Below are 20,721 nucleotides of genomic sequence, written 5' to 3'. Positions count from 1 at the left end.
CTGCGGCCACCCTTGTGTCCATTATGTTAGGTGGACACGGTTACTTCAGGCTTTGGATTTGACACAAGCAGCCATCCCCCAGCCTCAGATGAGACCAAGGACAATGGCCAAGGGTCCTTGTCCGATAACTGTTTCCTCAAACGACACGTGCTCAAATGTGTAGCAGATGAAGCGTAATGAACTACATGACAATGTTTAGCAAGGGCAACACGTACTCAGTACCCAAGCCTGAACTTCAGTAGTCAAATCGGGCCCATTCCATCTAGATACGAGTGTGAGGTTCTTATGCTGTGTCCCACTCTAGCATTCAGGAAAGATAGAAAATAGTCCCAGTTTTTATGTCACAGTGGTTCTGTGTCCCCCTGCCACCAAACAATCCACAGCTAATATTTTCTGAATGGTTCATCGAGGCCAGGCATGATGCTAAGCACTTACTCTGAATTATCCCATTGAAACCTCACAGTAGCCCTAGGAGGTAAGTCCAGGTGCAATTCCCATTTTACAGATGAGGGAACTGTGGCTCCCTGAACAGGAGTGTCAGCTAATACGCTCATGCCCACGTCTTCTGGACACTATAGCCCATGCTCTTGCCTCAGCACTTGGAGGTCTATTTCAGCACCATGTAAAGACAACAGGAGAAACTGAACCTCTCTTCCCAAATAACTGAGGAGTGTCCTTAACTGCATGATATGCTGTCACTTGTCTTAAGAGCTACAAGTAGAACTCTGATATGATTTTCCAGATGTCTCCTCCTGCAGACACCCATGGGCCAGTCTGGTTGGCCCCTCCAGCATAGTGAGGGTCTTGCTGAGCCCACGCTCAGTCCCACGCTGACACCCCTGTACCAATGTGCATGTGGACTCCCTTCTCCCTGCAGACGGAGCAGCATTCTCTGGGTTTGAGTTTGCTCAGAGTGCCTTTAAAAACCACTGCCATCTAGCAGATGCCTCCCACTGAGGCCTGTCTCTGTCTCTTAGCAAAGGGACTGTGCCCCTAAAGGGTACATGGGTTCTTCACAATCTCTGAGCGGCAGGGTGAGGCAGGGCAAGGAGCCAAAACAAGTCTATCCCTTCACATCACACTGTCCAGCAGCATGATTGTCTTGGTATTTTCTGCATGATACTAAGAAATGCTACAGGTGGAAGTGTCACTGTCTGTATGCTTCACACCTGGTAATCAGGGAGCCCACCCTTAAAATTATCATCTTTTTACACTATTGTTTTGGCCCTGTGTGGGACTGCATGGCCAGCTCCTATTTCCTGCCCTGAATGAAAAGGACTCAGCAGGATTCCTCAGCTGGATTCCTTAGCTGGAGTTTATTTTCTCTAGCTTGCCGTTCTTTCTGTCCGCACATTCTCCAACTCATCAGCCACCCCTCCTTTCTCATGAAGCCAGGCCCAGCCCACCCCACCCCTCCATGCTGCCCCTGAGCCCCCTCAGCCTTCTACCCCTCAGTCAGAATCCCAAAGAAGACAAGTTCACAGTCCAGTGCAGGTGTGTTAGTGCACAGCACATGTCTTCACTGACTGCTCAGTGGGGACGAAGGACATCCTCACAGGTTGTCAGGACTGCGAATTTCTACTTTATTAATAATCTTGAAGCCAGTGCCTCACCCACCTAGAGGTGCTGCGTAGAGAGAGAAGTGACAGTATGGGATGGAGTCTGACCTACCTGTGCCATTAGCATGCTCTGTGTTCCTCAGAACAGTGCTTCTCCTACGACCTCTGACGGGGTCTTGTAATGTGCAGGTTCTGACTCAGGGGGCCCAGGGTGGGCCTCAGATTCTGCATTTCTCACAAGCTCCCAGGTATGGCTGGTGCTGCTGCTCTGTGGGCCACACTCGGGGTAGGAAGGAGTCGGCACACCGCCCGGTGAGAGTCACCTTGGAGCCAGCCAGAGGCCTGAGCATGTTCAGTCCTGGCTACACTCTGACGTAGAGTTGTCTTCATTTCTCAGTTGAAGGTCACATCTCTAACTGTTCGCTCGGCTTTAGTGACTATAAATTGGAACAGTCAGCTTGCTGGCAGAAAGTTGGGGCTCCACACAGAAACTCCCATTGCAGATGCAATGATTCTGTGGAAGCGGTGAGGTGGCTTTTCTATACTAGACACATCCCAGGAGGAGACAGCTTTCAATTAAATGGGCTTTGCCCCACAGTGGGGACCAACCCATCAGGAGGAGCAAGCCAAGTGTCTGTAAGTGAGATGCCACAGGTCCCCTGCAGGGGACGCAGTCTCCGTGCTGCTGTCTCAGTGTCCCCCGTCGGTCTCCTCACAGACTGAGGACTCTGGCTCTGTAGCCAATGACGACCTGGCTTTGTCCCAGCCAGTGTGTCTTTATGGAAACTTACCTGGCCTTGTGCCAAGTGATAAGATTCCACAGGTGAAGGCAGCAGGAGGCCAGCCGGGGTACAAGACAAATATTTCTGTTGATCACACACACTTCGGCTACTGCATATAAATTTTGCTGCTTCTGTGTCTGTACCTAAAAATTAGTGGATACAGACCGTTCAGGGTGGTCCATTTCTCTCCTTGGAATCGATTTGATGTCCTTGGAAGTTATGGAAAGAGGCTGGAATGAGTTCATGGGGAACTGCATGCCCTTTTTTTTTTTTTAAGGGTTTTTATAGACTGAACACATTACTCCTTCATTCCTGTGCAAATCTGAAAGCAGTAAGCTCTTGGACAAAAAATTAAAGACAGTCAGAGGCCTGGGAAGACCTCAGAGAGGTATCGCCCACAGGTGGAGAGCATAGAACACCCAGGCTGTGCCCTTGACATCTTGAAAAAAGGAATGACAACATTTAAGCCTGTGACCCTCAAGTGCCTTAAAATTAACCAGACAGCAGCCCCTTGGTCTCCATATGCAAAGAGCAAACTATGGAACGGAGGATTAGCGGTTAGCAGCGCTGCGTGGAATGGGGCCACCCAGCTGGGAAGCTTGTGAAATGGCAGGGCCTTGGGATTTCAGTTTCTAGAACTCTCTAGTGTCAATTCTACGCAGGAAAGAGGGCTCCACTTATGCTTACGCTTCTGTGTAAACATGTTTCGGGAAGTTATTCAGAGCTCCTTCTAGAAGGGACGTTCAGTGTGGGGATGATGTTACCTGTGTGTGATGTAACAAATACTAATTTCAGACAAAATTAAAGGGTCATCTTTTTTATGCCAATTTTTCACAGGAGAAAAAAAATTAAAGACAAAAGCCCAGGCCTTCAGGTAGTGTGTTAGGTGAGCCTGTGCCATGGAGATGCTTTTGAAACTCTGAGAGGCGAATTAACCTGGAAGAAAGGAAGAAAGAAGCTCATGCAAAACCATTTCCCCATACAGCCATTTCCTATTTATGGGCAGTTATTAGTGCTCATGTAGACAACATCTCTTTTCTTTTCAAAACTTATAATTATAACCACCCTCTTATAAATCCATTTCCTCTTTCCGCCTTTGTCCCCATAAATCACCCATATATTTTTCTCCTCTCAGACCAAGAAGTGAGTTACTTAGCAGCATTGCAATTACCTGCACATATGGGATCAGTCATTATCCATTTGTTGAAATGCCCATGCTTTGTCCTAAAGAACACTAAGAACGGCACAAAGTGTTTATCACGGAAAAGGAACCATAAACTAATTGGGATTTTTGTATTTGTTTTTCCTTATATTTCTTTGTCTTCCTCCTTCCAAAACATAAGGTAGAAAAGAAAAGCAGTCATATTATTTTAAAGAGCTCTACGGAGATTCAGAACACCTGGATTGAGTCCTGGCTCTGGCTTTCTAGCTTTGTCACCTCAGACAAGTTATTTAACCCCTCTGAGCTCTTATTCCCTCTTCTATAAAATTAGAGCAGAAATGCCCCCTTTACTCAGCTTTGAAATTTGCTGTGAAGATTACACAAGGTACTATTGTGTGTTAAAGAACTTTGTGAACACACATATACAAATGCCCAGCACTGATATTAGTTATTCTTTTCTCATGTCACTGGGGAGTGACACTGTAAAAGTGCATTTTCTCTGTAGGTGAAGCTTATCTCTTTAGGGGTTCATTTTGGGAGGAAATCGTAATTTAAAAAGTGGTCTTCAAGAGAAGACCGTGGGCAGAGCAGAAACTCTCCTGGATGACCTGGGTCACCACGACAACAGGCGTAGAATTCTAGACTGTAGCACAGAGAGGCGGCTTGCGCACTGGGTGCCTGTGTTGGTCGCCAGGGCTGGAGGCTTAAACAACAGAAACTTCTGCCTCACAGTCGCAAAGGCCAGACGTCCAGGTTAGGGTGCTGGCGGGCTGCTTTCTGCTGAGGCCTCCTTGGCTTCCAGACCTTCTTCCTGCGTCCTCAGGAGCATGCATGTTCCTTGTGTCTTCTTCGTCTTATAAGGACACCAGTCAGATTGGATTAGGGCCTCACCCTAATGGCCTCATTTTAACTTAATCACTTCTTCAAAGACCCCATTTACATTCTGAGGTGCTGGGGGTTAGGCATAGAACATATGAGCTTAGAGGGAACACATTTCAGCCCACAGCACTGCCCAACCTTTCCTCTCATAGGTGAGAAAACGCCCACAGCTTGTGAATGAGCCTGGAACAGAGGTGGGGCCTGCAGACCCCTGCTCCTCCTGCCTCCTTCTTACTGCTTCTGCTTTGTCTCCCCTCTTTTCCAGGTGTCTGTCACCTGGCCACATCCTTTCCTGGGCTTTCACTCCTCCTCCCCCTTCACCCCTTCTAATCTCTGTTACCCAGAAACTCTGATATCCAGGATTCAGGGTACAGAAAGTTATTTCATATCACCCTTATGAGAAAGGTTCAGTGTCAGGGCTTGGGCCTTCAGTGCCACATACGACATGTAGTTGGGGGACCTCGTGACCTCTTATATATAGTCATCCAGTTCAGGGGCTTTGTTCCCAAAGTTTGCGCAATAGATAAGTTATGTTAGTTAATGTTACAGATAAGTTAATGTTAGTGCCTTTTAAACATTACCGTGGTAAGAAAACTTTCTGTTTCGTTACATAGCATTTGAAATTCCTAGCAGCTAGAAAAAGCTGTGTATCTTACTGCAGCCAAATCTCATGCAATCTCCACAAACAGTTTCTACACTGGCAGGGAGAAAAACACATCTGTCAATCTTCCCCTGCTTCACCAGGGAGATTTAATAACTAGAGTCTGTCCTGAGGTCTCATGCTTTTAAGACTTCCACGCTTTTATTAAATAGACCACAGCATATGAACCAGGGGAAATGGGATATTGTCATTCATCATTAAAGTGTCACACGGCTTGTCAAAATCCAGCAGTCCTGAATTTCCCATTTTTCATACTAATTGACAATGTCCAGAAAAGCCTTCCCTGGGTACCATACACCAGGGGAGAATTCCACCATCATATTTGTGAATTATGGACCCTTAGATGTACATGAATTCCTCTATTAATTCAGTAGAGATTCATTGCTGCCTAATGTGTGGATTTCTCCCTAGCTGGACTTTTGTCAATGTTTCACCTCCTGAGATGGCATCACTGTCCCCAGTTGCTCAGACCAGTAACCTGAGTCATCCTTGAGTCCTGTTTTTCCCTCACCTCCCTCATCCAATCCAGGAGTGAGTCAAGGTGGCTTTGCCTCTCAGATACATCACACGTCAATCGCCCCTCCCCAGGCTGCAGCAGTAGTCCCAGCCACCATTACACCTGCCTGGATTCCAGAAACACCCTGAGCGCTGCTCGCCTTGCCTCCTTCCTTACCTCCCATGCAGCCCACAGAGGGATCCTGCGAAAGCCCAGTTAGCTCTTGTTAGCCCGTTGAAAACTGCCCAGGGGCTTCCCACGGCCACCAGAGTATAACCCTAACTCCTTTCCAGGGACCACAGGCCCTATGTCATCTGACCCTGCCTGTCCCTTGAACTTCACCTCCCTCCACTCTCTCCGTCATGGACACTCCGGTGCTTGTCTTCCTGTTCCTTCGTACGCCCAAATTGTTGCTCTCTCAGGGCTTTGCGCTGGGGGTGCCTTCCACCCGGAAGTCCCGCCCTCATCTTCACACACGCCACTTTCTGTCATTCAGGTCTATGCGAATGGGTGGTCTCAGAGCTGCCTTCCTCGTCGTCCCAGCTAAAGTAATCGGCCCTTTGCCCGGGCCTTCCCCAGCTTTGCCCTTATGTGACTTTCTTCACTGCAGTTAACTCAAGACGTTGCTAGCTACAATTTTGCTATTTAAAAAGCTTGTGCTTCTGTTTGCCCTGCATGACAGTGTGGCCTGTTCACCACTGTGCTCAGGCCCGGGAGTGGCATATAGCAGGTGCTCAATAATATGTTCCGTTGCTGTCTATTGACTGTCAGCCTGCCTGTCTGACCACAAGTACAAACATGAGTATGACGCTGTCCCTGCCCACTGGTAAGGGAAAAAAAGAGGTAAAGAGATGCAATTCGAAACAGTGAGTGCCTGGAGGAGAATGCGCCAACAGCTTGCCTCTGAGATAGGTAAACCTGGTGCATTGTGATGGGTCTCACTTCAGAGGTGGAGGACCGGGAAGAGGTTCTCAGTAGGGCCTGGCACACTCCTCGGTGGCCTTGGATCAGTTCGTTACCCTTTCTCAGCCCCTGCCTGCTCTTTGCCAATGAAGATCAGGCTACCCACTGGATACCTAGTAGGGCGACAGTGAGTAACAGTACCTGTCCAGGTGGGGCAAGGTGTGCCAGGTACTTGGCACCCAGGAAGCACTATAAATGCTGTCGTTTATATGGTGCGAGCTCCCATTTAGTCACCGGGCCCTGCAGGTGCTGCATGGACCTGCAAGGATGACAGGCGACCCAGGACTCTCTCGCTAGCTCTGTCACTCTCATGTCTATGATCCTTTCATACTCCATTTTCAGCCTCTCCTTCTTGACATTTTCATCCAAAAGAAGGTCTTAAAGAGAGAGAGACAGTAGGCTGTAGAGGGCAGTGTGGTCAGGATCCCAGGTGACCTGTTTCCTGAGACATATTGCTCTCCTCCTGCGTGTCACTGTGATCTGACAAGTTTGGACAAAGGCATTTGCCACCAGAGGGCGTTTTCCAGGCGTTATAGCTCCCCCTGGTGGGCACTCATTTGTTATAGAATCGGCCATCAAAAAAAAAAAACACTTCATAGCATAAAATGCTCATAATCTAAATGTCCAACAGTAAGAACCTTTAAATTATACAGAGTACAAGGCAGTCACCAAAATGTTAGGTAGGAAGACATGAGAAGTTCCTAGCAGAGTATTAAGAATTCACACCAGCACAACAGCTATGAAGGGATTATTATACAATTGAAAACCTCATTTTCTTTGTTCAGCAAGATTATGGGTAATTTTTAAGTATACTTTTTCCTTGAAAGTTACTTTGTCCTTTCATTTATTCTCATCTCCCAAAGAAACAACTTAATCTTTTATCTAACTGTGGCATCTCCTGCCACCAATATGTGCGACAGTTTACCAGAGCTGCCATAACAAAGTACCGCAGGCGGGGGGCTTAAACAACAGAAACATATTTTCTCACAATCCTCGAGGCCAGAAGTCTGATATCAAGGTGTCGGCAGTGTTGGGTTCTTCTGAGGCCTCCCTGCTTGGCTGATAGATGGCCACCTTCTCCCTGTGTCCTCGCATGGTCTTCCCCCTCTAGCTGTCTGTGCCCGAATCTCTTCTTATTAGTACGCTGCTTATATTGGATTAGGATCTACCCTAGTGACCTCATTTTAACTTAATTAGCTCTGTAAAAATCCAGTCTCCAAAAGCTGTCACGTTCTGAGGTCCTGGGGGTTCAAGCTCGGAATTCCAGGCGGGGGGCGGGGGACACCATTTAGCTCATAACAGTGAATATTATAATAGTACCACTGGGTGACACACAGCACAATTCCATCACTTTTAGATGACTTATTTTATAATTGTTATATCTATCTGAAGCACACTCCAGGACATAAAAGACAACACAGTATCATCCCTTATGCTTTTCTCATGAGCTATAGGGCCAGATCCTTCTCTCCAGTTTAAGTCTAGTGCTAAACCACCAATCTTTGCTACCTCACTGGTAAGCCAATAAAAAGTTATAATTATTTACAAGACATTTGGGGCAACTATTTAAAGAAAATTGATCTTACTTACTGAGGTTTTTTTCCCTCTCTCTTGATTCATGAACCGTGGTTGAAATTAAGCTTGTTTTACAAACAGCTCCACAGTGATTTTCCTCCACCGTTGTCCCAAGGTTCACACTGCATTCTCGTGTTTTCCACTCACAGGTTGGTAGATTGGTACCTCTGTATTATATATGCCTGAGGATGTCCTAAGTGCAGCTGTAATAGTATCTTAGGTATTTTGAAATCATGCGCACACACTATAGTCATATACACTTACATATAGATGCTCAATTATTTAAACTGTACAGCAGATTCTAACCTTGCTTTTGCTTTCCAAACTCACATTCATACATTAAAAGTGTTATACTCGGAGCCTATTGCAATCCTGTCACTTTAGAAATTCCCTTCTTAGCATCTTAGGTTCTAGGGATTTATTATTGTGGTGTTGACCTCTCACTAAAGTCCCAAGTGTTTTCACATGAACAAAAATAAAGAAATGATGAAAGTAAGACTCCCGATGTTGTCTAATGTTATTAAATCAGCCTCCATTAATCTGTGTCTGCAAAATGCCTGAATAGACACATTTTTGAAGACTTACCAGAGGCAAGAGGATATTTATTTCCTTAGGGACTCTGTTACTGGAGCTCTTTCCCTTGGCGTTCCAGCTGCTCTTCTTATCCAGTATCTTCTGCAGGCCTGAGGCTTACAACACAGGGTCACTGGACGAATATAAAAGCATCACGCTCTCGTACATAATGGCAATTGGGAATTTGGGGATTGGAGCTGTGTGTGAAAAAAGAGAGTACTTTGCCACTTTGTAGGCAGCAAAACTGAGGCCTACACAACTCCTGATTTATTTAAGGCAACAGTGCATTCAAGGGACAGCTTGAGGATAAAAACCAACCGTCTCTGAGCCCACAGGTCGAGTGCCAGGCCCATGAATTATCCTGCACAAGCATAAATAAAGCCAAAAGTAAAATAGAAGAGTTGTAGCCTTCTGAGCACCGGCTACCATAACCGTTTCAAACCCAGTTTTCTCCTTAATCATAGTAGTAATTTAAAAAATGTTTTTACTCATAAAGCATGCAAACAATAGGATTTTATTAAATGCATATGGTTGCCGGTGTTAGTTGGGCAGTGAGTCCTGTAACTTCAGCACACAAGCTCCTGAGAGAAGAGAGACAGAAATATGGATACATTTCCATTACAAAGAGAATTATGCGAGTGTACTATTTCTGCATCTTGCCTTTTTTCTTCAAAAATGTATTACAGATATCATTCCATGATAGCACAGAAAGATTTACCTTATTTATTTTTTTTTTTTACTGGTTGCCTATATCCCATTGTATTTAACATTTGTCCTATATGTGTATTGGATTATCACTTATTTAACTAGCCCCCCAATATTTCCCTGGGGCAAATCACACTGGAGTAATCATCTTTGACCACAGTTTTTTGTGCACTTGTGAAATTGTTGGGTTAAAAGCTATGTGTTGTTTAAATTTTGTCTTCAATGTAAGTGATTTGTTTTTATTCATCTCCTTACCTTTTCATCTGTTTTATTCCATCGATATAATCTGTATAGTCAACTTAGTGCCTTGATTTTCTGGAGTTACAGATACTAATAAGAGCATATGATAAATTAACATCTTCCCCATACAAAATAGTACTTTTCAGAGACAAAATAAATGATTAGCGTTTTTTAAAATTATTTTCATCTGAGTTTTATGTGCTCAATAGATCTCTAATTAAGAAACAGGAAGAATAGTTCTTAAGTTCCATTAGGTTCTGTGTGTGTGTGTGTGTGTGTGTGTGTGTGGGGCTTTTTATGTTTCATTTCGCCTCCATATATCGTTGCGATTGTCATACAGGGTTTTAAAATCATAATATGAGCTTTCCTTCTATAAAAATGTCTACATTTACCCTCCGAGACATTTTTCCTCTCAGGACATTTTTTTGTTTTATTTCCTTTTTTTTTTTTTTTTTTTTTTGTAAAAACTGTGAGACATTATTCACATGCTGAACAATTCACCCATTTAAAGGGCACAATTCAGTGGACTTAGTGTGTTCACAAAGTTGTGCAATGTCAGTACAAACTATTTTAGAACATTTTCATCACCCCCAAAAAGAACCCCAAACTCTTTAGCTGTCACCCCCTAAACCTACCATCCCTGTCATTTTGAAAGACATTTGTGCCCGCCAAAGCAGCGTAGCAGTTTGCTCCCACCAATGGCCCACTGAGTGCCAGCTCCTCCTGCCCTTCCTGTATTATCAGAATATTTCATTCTTATCAGTCTTATAGATGAAACATTATGACTTTCTTCAGTTTGCGTGTATTTTATCATGAATGGCACTGACCATCTGTTCTTCTGTTTCTTGGCCATTTGTGTCTCCTCTCTGGGCACTGCTTTGTGGACCTGTTTTAAATGTAAGCAGACATATTGTTGTCATTGCTTTATTTTGATCCCAGCCATGCGTGCATGAAGGGCACTATGAAATTAGTTCTCCCAAATTATGGAAACAAGAGCACCCTCCCAAGAGGCCCTTTGCCCAGAAACCTGCCCTGGGTTGCATTACCTGGGGTTCCCCAGTCATTACTTCGTGGCCCCCATGCTCTGTTCTCGTCTGGAGAGCAACCCTCTGCCTTTCCCCACTTATGTGAAATTACTGCTCGTCTATTTGCCTTAGTTTGACTTTGTCTCAGTCCATCAACCACTAGTTTTTAAAGGACATTCCATGGTCCTTGTTCTATCCTATAAAATCCAGTTGTCCCAGGACCTGTCTTCACACAAACACCTCTTCCCTAGTCGGTGGATCCTGGCAGCCTTTTTCACTAACATCCCTGGTGAAATCTTTAGTGACTTTCCCTAGGTGGAGGGTCTTTGGGAAAAGCTGGAGCTTGTTAAAGCCCGTGGGTCAGAACTCCTGGGAACAGGTATCCCACACCACTGCCACCAGGCCTGAGCCACTTTGGCCATTAGTTACTGTTTCGCAGGGATTGTAGTGCCAGTGACCAGAGGTAGGAGAGGAGACTCTACCTCATCCCCCACGACCTCACGATCAGGTGTCAGAAAGCCTCAGACCGCATCTGCTAGCCCACTCGTATTTACTAGGAGGCCAGTAAAATGCTGTCCTGCTCCCTGTCGTGGGAAGCCCAGTGCAGGCCCAGTAATCTGCCCCTTAGGTGTACCTCGCCTAAAAGGTTTGCTTGCAGCAGGTGTGACAATAATACCTACATTCATGGGCATACCTAACACAGTTGACACCCAAGCTGGACTATTTGTAACATTCCCTCCTCTTTACTGCAAAATGATTTTCAGCATAATCTTGCAATAATCAGTAATAATCCTGACTTTCTTGACTCACTACATAAACAGTTAAAAAGAAAAAAAACTCCATGTTAAAGATGATTCAAGTTTATGAATACTCTAGTGAGAAGAAGACAGCATTGCTTCTGTGATCTTTCTGCCAAACATGCACGACCTGAATCTAATAATGAGGAAACATCAGACACACTGAAGTGAGAGACGTTCTATAACATAAGTGGCCTGTCAGCTTTCAAAGTGTCTAAGAGCCGAAGGTCAAGGAAAGGCTGAGGAAATGTCCTTGACAAAAGGAGAGTGAAGAGACAGGACAGCTAAATACTGCTTGTGATTCAGAACTGGGTCCTTTTTCTCGAAAGGACACTTTGGGACCACCAGTGGGACTTAAAAGGGTCTGAGCACTGGAGGGCACTATTGGGTTGATGCTGGCTCCCTGGCTTTGATGACTGGGTTATACTGGGTAGTGCAGGAGAGGGACCTTGTGGGTAGGCAATATATGAGGTCTGACAGTTAAGTTCGCTGACTGGTTGCAACGATGTCACTAACCTTTTTTGATATCAGAGGGATTATTCATTATGAATTTATAACAACTGGACAAACAGTTAACCAAGTTTACTATTGGGAAGTGCTGAAAAGGCTGCATGAAAAAGTTAGACGCCCTGAACTTTTCTCCAATAATTCATGGCTCTTGCATCACGACCATGCACCAGCTCACACGGCACTGTCTGTGAGGGAGTTTTTAGCCAGTAAACAAATAACTGTATTGGAACACTCTCCTTACCTGATCTGGAACCCAACAACTTCTTTCTTTATCTGAAGAGAAAGGAAATATTGAAAGGACGACATTTTGATGACATTCAGGACATCAAGGTAATACGATGACAGCTCTGATGGAGAGTTCCAAAATTGCTTTGAAGGGTGCACTAGGCACTGGCATCAGTGCATAGCTTCCCAAGGGGAGTACTTCTAAGGTGACTGTAGTGATATTCAGCAATGAAGAATGTGGCACTTTTTCTAGGATGATTTCGTGAACTTAATTGTCAGACCTCGTATACTAAGAAACTTGGGGTTGATAGGAGAGCAGGTCAGCATCTCATTCTGCAATTGCTCGAGGAGGAAACAGTCATTTGTACAACAATGGCTTTGTACTGTACTTCCAACTTTCCTGGTTGGTGATTTTTTTAATGCAAAAATTGTTTTCAAAAACTCCACAGTAACTGTAACAATTGTTTAGAACTTAGACCAACTAAAGACTGAGACATTCTTGACTTGCTGGCACAAGGTGGCAGTAAAAAGCAGAGGGCTCTCGGAGTCGGCTTGGTGATGGCTTTGCAAGTCTCTGCAGGCAGCATCCCTATTGCCTACCCCTGGGGCACAGCGCCCACCACGCCACCCTCGGCGCCCCGATTACATTGGCAGATCGTGCTACGACTTTGGCAGACTGTGCGTCAGAGTCCCCTGTGAAAGGGTGGGACATGGGACACTGGGACAATTGAAGCCCTAGACCAAGAAGGCTTTTGGGAACAGTAACCGGCTGCTCGGCTGGCCAGATCTTTCTGCGCTGCTCACACAGAATGAGGTGCACCTGTACAATACCCAGCCAACCCACCACTCATTTCACCAGGGAAAAAAATGCTTTGAAATGTCCATCATGCTAATTAACAAACCCTTTTAGAGCCGAGAAGCCCTTGAATTAGCTGCCTCTTTAGGGCGAGACTTCAGATTAGGGCGTTTCAAATGCTGTGTAACCACCTTGGATGTATATGTTTTTTTAAATTTTGGTATAGGGTTTTTCAGTATTTTTATTGTTTTTCATTAAATTTATTGGGATGACATTGGTTAATAAAATTATATAGGTTTCAAGTGTACAATCATCTATAATACATCGACTGTATATTGCATTGGATGTTCACCACCCAGAGTCAGTTCTGTCCACAAATATTTGACCCCCATCACCCTTTTCTACCTCCCCACCTTGGATATATTTCTGAGTATCATCAAGCACCCCTAGGGTGTAGGTTATCGCGAAGCAGCCCATATACCTGCTCGCTCAATTTTGAAGGACATGACGCGTTCCCAGCGTGGTCACCGAGCAGGGAGCGTGGCAGCACCCGTCCTTGTGGAAGGTAAATGATGTGTCTGCACCTGGACGCCTATGCCGTGTGCGTGTGTCTAATCAGCCGTTTGACATAAACATAGTAGGTTGTCAAAATGCTTTCCTCCTCCCTGGGCGCAGTTTGCAGTTGAGAAAGAGACCTTTCAATGGAAAGCAGTCCATTCTTGTCCGCAGCCCCGGAGAGACACGAACACGGGGGTGGAACAGCAGGTGGTGTTGTCATGGGTTCATCCCCGGCTGGTGGCCTGGGAAGCAAACCAGGACTGGGAAAGGGTGGCATGCCTCCGCGCACGCGCACTGCGTGGTTGTCGTGCAGCCCGGAGTGTGTCCCCACCCGCCTTTCAGCCTTCAGTCAGGCGCCTGCCCTGTGTTGTCTCAGGTCCCAGAAGCGCGCGACTCAGGCCTTCATGGGCGGAGAGGTCAGGGTGGACCTTGTGAAGCGTTTGTGTCCTGGGCTGCTGCCCGGGGGCTGTGAGCCACCAGGGTGTGCCTGGGAGCGCGCCTTTTGAACAAACGCCCACTGTTTTTGATGCCTGTGGCCCCTGGGCCCTCAGGACCCCGGCTCTAGAGGCAGCACCCTGGGACTGGCGGTCAGAAAGCCCAAATTTGCCTGCGCACCTGGTGACCTTGGGCTTCCCATTGACATCCAGGGGCTGTTGTGAGGGTCCAGTGCGGTGGAAGGCAAAGCCCCGGTTGTGACGTTAACCTTGACGCTCTGTGCGTGGGTGTTCATGACACAGGTTGAGTCCTCTCAGTGCTTCCCCACCAGTTTTTACAGAGATGCTGTTCTCGCCACCAGCCTTTAACACAGCAAGGTGTGAGAAACTACAGAAGGAGAAAGAGGAGCTGGAGAGGCGCTTTGAGGACGAGGTGAGGAAGCTGGGCTGGCAGCAGCAGGCGGAGCTGCAGGACCTGCAGGAGCGGCTGCAGCTGCAGTTCCAGGCGGAGGTGACGCGGCTGCAGGAAGAGCACGGCGCCCAGCTGCTGCGCGTCCGCCATCAGCACCAGGAGCAGGTCGGTCAACGCGCTGGGCTCGGTGTCTGCTCTTGGGCGATGCGCGTGGAAGGAAGGGGCGGGGAGCCTGTGCTGCGTTAGCCGGAAGCCCTGCTCCTTAGGCGCGCTTCTTGAGAAGTTCACTCTCCGACCTCATTTCTTCTTTCTGCCGCCTCCCTTCCTCCACCTCCCTCCCTTGACCTCCCCGGCACACCCCCACTTCTTGCCTGGAATGCTGTCCCTCTAGACTCTCCATGCCTCCCTCTCCCCCGCCCTTCCAGACTTTTCTCAGAAGTCCCATTCTCAGCCAGACCTTTCCTTAGCTCCAATTACAGTCCACCCCTCACCACATGCACACTCTTCCTGTCCCCCTCCCCGCTTCGCTTTAGTTTCTGCTTAGCACTTAACCACTGTCTAATATATTACACATTTAACTTTGGTAGCCTGTTTACCATCTGTGTATTCCGTGAGGGGAGCGATGATAAGAAGCAAACGTATCTAACACTTGCCCCTTTACACATACTGACTCATTTAATCCTCACGCTAACCCTACAGGGTAGGTATCATTATCGTCCCCATTTTACAGGTGACACAACTGAGACCCAGACATAAAATAACTTGCCAGAATTCACAGAGCTGGTCACAGAAAAGCCAGGGTTCAATGCAGTCTGGCTGCCGACGCCATGCTTTCAAGCACAAAGTTAGAATTGTCTGCCAAAACGTGCCTGCATGTAGGCCCTCGGTATTTGTGGAATGAAAATGTGAATGCCACTCGTTAACCCCAGCCCAGGGGTCCTCCCAGGGAGGACAATGCATCTGGAATAACTAGACAGTAGTTCCCAGGAGCCTGTCAGGGTGACAGCAGGCAGGAGCCCAGGCTGCCTTGTCCATCACTAGCGTGGACGCTGACAGGAGACAGTGAGCCAGCTCTGCCTCCACGAGAACTAGTTCTGCTCCTTTCTTTTCTCTTCTTCCCAAGTGCCCGAGGGCCTGATGCCTTACTGCCCCCTGCTGTTGGTGTGTTGAGTCTTGTGGCGTGCTTATGGCATTCCTAAGGCAAACTGGCATTTGCAAAGAGCATTAACTGTCAGGCTAGAGCTGGTGGCCCTTCACTATCACGAACGTTTGGGCCGCTTCCTCGGACCACTTCCAAGTACATACCCAGGACAGGGACAGTCACCAGAGGCTTGCGACTCATGGGCACAAGAGAAGCTGCAGAGTAACAGTAAGTACTGTTGCTGTAGTTCAAAATCACCTATTTGAGGGGGAGGCCGGTTAGCTCAGTTGGTTAGAGCGCAGTGCTCTTAACAACAAGGTTGCCGGTTCGATTCCCACGTGGGCCGCTGTGAGCTGCGCCCTCCATAAGTAGATTGAAACAACTACTTGACTTGGAGCTGATGGGTCCTGGAAAAACACACTTAAATAAATGAAAGTTTCAAAGAAAAAAAAAATCACCTATTCATTCCACTTCATTCTATTCAGCATCTTGGGTTAGTCATTCTCCTTTTCTAGAGGCCAGTAGAAACCAGATATACCTGCCTGCTGTAGGTGGTTTAGACTTTGAGACCAGGAAACAGAATAGGTTACAGCTGAAGTTACCTGCGGTGCTTATATTAGAAACTGAACCTCAAGCGTCTTGCCTCCTAAGCCGGCGGAGCCTAACTCCTGTAAGTAGAGGTTTGCACTTGCTGCGGTCTACAGTCTTACCTACCTACCTGGTGGCCCCTTGATATGTCTCAAACCTGGTGCAGATATCAACCCGTTCTGTGCCTCTGTCTCCCTGGGTCATTCATTCCCAGTTTTACACAGAGAACATGTTTATACCCATAGTCACTAAAAGACTTCTGGTCGGAAGTTCTGGGTTGGTTGAGAAGGTGCCAAGAGGTGGAGAGGGAGGGCAGCAGGTGGGGCCAGGCAGCAGGACCAGCCATCTGAGCAAAGGCCCACATGGGGTGCTGGGTTGGAAACCATGGAGCTGAGGCCCCCGCGGGGTGGAGCCCACCCACAGGTGGGGCATGCTCCAGGGCAGAACGCCCCCTTCAGGTTCATGGGTGCTGGGAGGAGAGCTCCCACCCGGCCTTTCAAGGATTTCATGCTAGGCGGACTGGGAGGAAAGCACGGCCTGAGGTTGAGAATGAGTTACCTAAGTTACCCACACATATTTAAAAAGGGCTGTGACTTATGAGGCCTCTCAGTTCTGCTCTCCTTGATCCTTTATGGCAGCTAACATGATGCATTTATTTATTCATTCATCCATGCCAAGAATATTTAGAGAATGCCCACTGCACACATGGCATCATGTCAGCGTACTGCCGGAGATACCGAGATTCATAAAACCTGGGCTTGCTTGCCCTGTGGTCTCAGGTGATAACCAGGGGACGTTCTGAGGAAGTGCCCAAGAAACTGTAATCCTGGGTGAGAAGCACAGATGCTGTGTTTAGAAACTGACAGTTTGCTTTCAGCTGCCAGGAGAAAGTAACACTTTATGGTGGGTACCTGTGAGTGAACCTTGCCTGTAGAAACACTTTGGTTTGGGGGTGGATGACTTAAATCTAGGAATTACTCAGGCCCCTGGTTCTGCCCCTGCTGCTGAAAGTTGGCTGTTGCCCCACTATCAGCAGTGAGGGAAAAGAGGCAGGACACGGCAGCCCTGTGTTCTACTTTCCAGGAGAATAAATGCTCCTTTGTTTAGTGCAGGAGGAGACTCAGTGCATGGCTGCAGTGCGGTGGTAGTTGCATGGTCTGTGGTGTCAGCTTTCCAGGCCTGACTCCACACTCGGCTTTCCTTATCAGGCACAATGACACTTGGCAATGCTGACTGCATGGCTAGTGATGTCTGTCCTCCTGCACCTTAAAATCAAGGTAACCAACCTGACCTCGTTGCCAGGCCCCACGCCACAGCAAGGGGGCTGCTTCAGTTCTGACACGCAGGGTTTTCTGTGGCTTCACTCAAACTGGGAACTCACATGCTGCCCTCGGACTTTGCTGCAGGATCCCCCTCATGGCAAACCCAGCCATCGCGCATCTGGGGGGGCAAAGGCTGTGTCTCTCTGCCCACACAGGGGCATCACTTGGGACACTTGTGCAAAAACACCCCTGCTTATCCTCACCCCACACTCATTGAATCAGAATCTCTGATGGGACCAGACATTGGGTCATTTGTCCACACTCCCCAGAGCCCAGAACTGCAGGGTCACCAGACACAGGGCCCTGCCCTTCAGGCCTGGGGCTCTGGGGGGGCCTGCGGGGGTGTGGCCTGGCCTCGTGGCTCCCTTGGTGCCTTTAAAGATAGGGTCTGGCTTCTAGTTCAAAAGTATGACTGAAAAGTCTTTAATGAAAACCAGTGCTGGTGCCTTAGCTGGCTACACGTTAACATAGTAAAAGCCAAATTGCTGCAGATGCCTCATCTCAAAGCACACAGAAGGGAGTTTCACTGTCAACGCACAGGCGATTCCCTTTGTGCCCCAAACACAGTTCCCCCTTTCCGGTCTGCCTTTGCATCCAGGGATATGACTTGTGACTTTGACCCCATTCCTCCAAGACCCCTTGGTAGATTGTCTTCCTCCCTGACCTGCCCTGAAGTCACTTGCTTCGGGGACCACTGGTCCTTGGGTGCATTATGGGTTCTGCTCAATAAAGTTGGAGCAGAGGTACCATCCCCTTCTTCTCATTGGGCATTTGTGTTTGCTTTGTCTCATACCCGGGCCATCCTTTCTGCCCTTTCCAAAGGAAATCACCCTTTCAGACTAACCAGGAGGCTGGGCGTCCCCATGCTTCATCATAACGTACAGAGGCCATTTTGCCCATCATCTTGCTTCACATCTCTTTCGTCTTCCTTCCAGAAGCACACAGCTGCTACTAGCAAAATCCACAGTCTCTCTCATCAAATGGAATGATGAGAGAGGGCCCGGGGCCCCTCAGTCTTCCAGCATCAGAGCCCCCACCCAGCACAGCCCAGAGCCTCCGTATGCTGGGAGGAGGTGGTGTGTGTGTGTGGAGGGGGGGGAGGGGGGGCACTGTGAACACCTGTCCCCATGGTGGGCCAAAGGGGACAGAAGGCACACCCTGGAATAGGATGAAGTGGGGCTGTGCATTGGGGGATGGCTGGCTGTCCCTTCTGAGTACATGCCCAGGACATCGTAAGCAGTGACAGAAGGGAAGTCAGTCAGAGTGCCCTGGAGAGAGCACACACAGGCGGCACCCTCTGTCCCATCAGATGGGAATACGTATCTGGGGTGGGGGTAAATGGGACTTTCATCTGGTTTGGGTTTAATGAGTAAAGCCGAGACACTCATTAAAGCACGTGCATATTCATTCTCAACGTAAGTCTTCTCTATGTGAATTGCCAAAATTGCGTTTTGCAAATGGCTGAATGAAGTAAGTGCACAGCGGCATCTTACTCATCTGAGAGGGTGGTTTTCCAGCCCTTTGCTCTCCTGTAGGTCAGCCCAGCTGAACCGCACGCCACTGCTGGAACAGCTGCCGCTCCACACAACCAGGAATGTTGGACGGCACCGTGACAGACTCCTCAGAACTGTGTCTTCCTGGCGGGCGAGGAGGGTGGTCCAGCAGTGGTTTAAAGATGCTGCACCCAGCCTAAGTTTGCTGTGGTCTGATAATGGGTCAGCGGCTCTTGCCTTTGATTTGGCAATCGGCAGTGCATCAAACGGGCTGGTATTTCCTTTGGGTCCACTTGTCTGCATCCCCTCACATGCCTGCAGAAGTTTTTGGGGTGTCCTTAGGCTGAGAGTCGTCACTGGCTGCTTGGGAGTGGGAGCCCATGGTCTGGCAAGAAGCCAGGGAGCCATGGGAGGGGCAGCCATGGGGATGACTACTGTGACAAGAAGGAGGAAGGCCAGTCATGGGCAGCACCTTCCCCACAGAAGGGACATTCCTTACAGACCATACAGATGCGCAGAAATCTCAGTTACTGAAGAATAAGGATTCTTGTGCCCAATCTTGGCTCATCCGCTTGTATTGGTTTCCTCTCATTGCATATGGCCCTTCAGAGTTAGGGGATCAGTATTTCATTCATAAAAACACCTCCGAGAGCTGTAACAGATCGTAGGTTTAGATCATGCTTAATGTATTGGGCATGGTATGAGTCACCACTAAATCAAAGACCTGCCTTCCAACAAGCTGGAAGGGCGTACATTCAGCCATGGGCATAATGTAGTGTGGCCAATCAGGGCTCTTCACCAGCAGGGACACACGGACTCTTCTGGAACATGGTGGTTTGTGCAAGAGCCCAATAAATTACAATCACACCGAGGACTGATGGAGATTTTTCTCTGAACTGGGTAACAAACCTGCAAATAACGTGTGGGTATCTGTCTACAGACGGGATGCTGTCGGCTCAACTGGTGTCGGTAATGAAGCAGAAAGGACATTTATTTCCCTTTTTCTTAACCAGTGATTTATTTTTCCAAGAGACTGAAAGGCTTCGAACACAGATTCTGTAAAAACCTCATATAAACAGGAATTGGACAGTACTGTGCTACATCAGCCTTTCTTCCGAGTAGGTTCATAGCTCTGCACCTTAAGTAATGTATTGTTTAATCAAGAATGGCCAGTAAATAAAAGTGAATCATCACATATCTTGTCTGTTTTCAAATTGTGGTGCAGCTTTTTTAACACTGTGGAGTTCCTTGTTGGTTTTGCCAGTGTTATTTCTGTTTTCATGGATGAAGGTTTCGTTTACCTTGTGAGAGAAAAAGGCAGGCACATTTTCCCATGCAGTTATAGTATCCAGAATGAAAACCTACTCCATTTTAAAATAAAAATACTTCCATGCACCCACTTCACGAGTGGGCTTCCTTTCTTGTAGAGAACACTTCCTCCTTTCTGATCGAAGGCTGGCCTATGAATTATCCCCTGAGAAATGAGGGTCCCTGAGCTGTGGCTGAATGTTACCAGCTAGAAGCAATATGTTTAACTGGCCCGCCAAAGACCTTCATTGTTTTGTACACCTGAAACTGAAAAAAAGAAAAAAAGACTTTCGAGACCTGGGTGCAGTGTTTTTCAAATGCCAGGTTTTGACACATTAGTAGGTCCACAAGCATTTTGAAATAAACATAGTAAAATGGAAAAAAAAATTTTTTTAAGCCAGATTATGCAAGTAGGGAGGGAAAGTATTGCCTTGTGAAACTTGGGCTTGTGTATGTGTGTGCTGTGTTACAATATACAACAGCATTTTTCACCAGGGTCACTGACAAAGAATTTGGA

General features: G+C 47.3%; 1 protein-coding gene across 4 annotated transcripts in view; it reads left to right on the top strand.

The window, feature by feature from the left end:
* MTUS2 (microtubule associated scaffold protein 2) overlaps window positions 1-20,721 on the top strand; it is a 530,400-nt gene that overhangs the window by 494,098 nt on the left and 15,581 nt on the right. For all 4 annotated transcript variants that reach the window (XM_074330069.2, XM_074330067.2, XM_074330068.2 and 1 more), the window contains one exon: window positions 14,303-14,517. In XM_074330069.2, the coding sequence (XP_074186170.2) occupies window positions 14,303-14,517 (215 nt within the window). The remainder of the gene's footprint in view (window positions 1-14,302; window positions 14,518-20,721) is intronic.

The sequence above is a fragment of the Rhinolophus sinicus genome, chromosome 16 (assembly GCF_057876585.1).
Source record: "Rhinolophus sinicus isolate RSI-liver-muscle chromosome 16, RSI-T2T, whole genome shotgun sequence".
NCBI lineage: Eukaryota > Metazoa > Chordata > Mammalia > Chiroptera > Rhinolophidae > Rhinolophus > Rhinolophus sinicus.
This window is presented reverse-complemented; position numbering and strand designations above follow the sequence as displayed.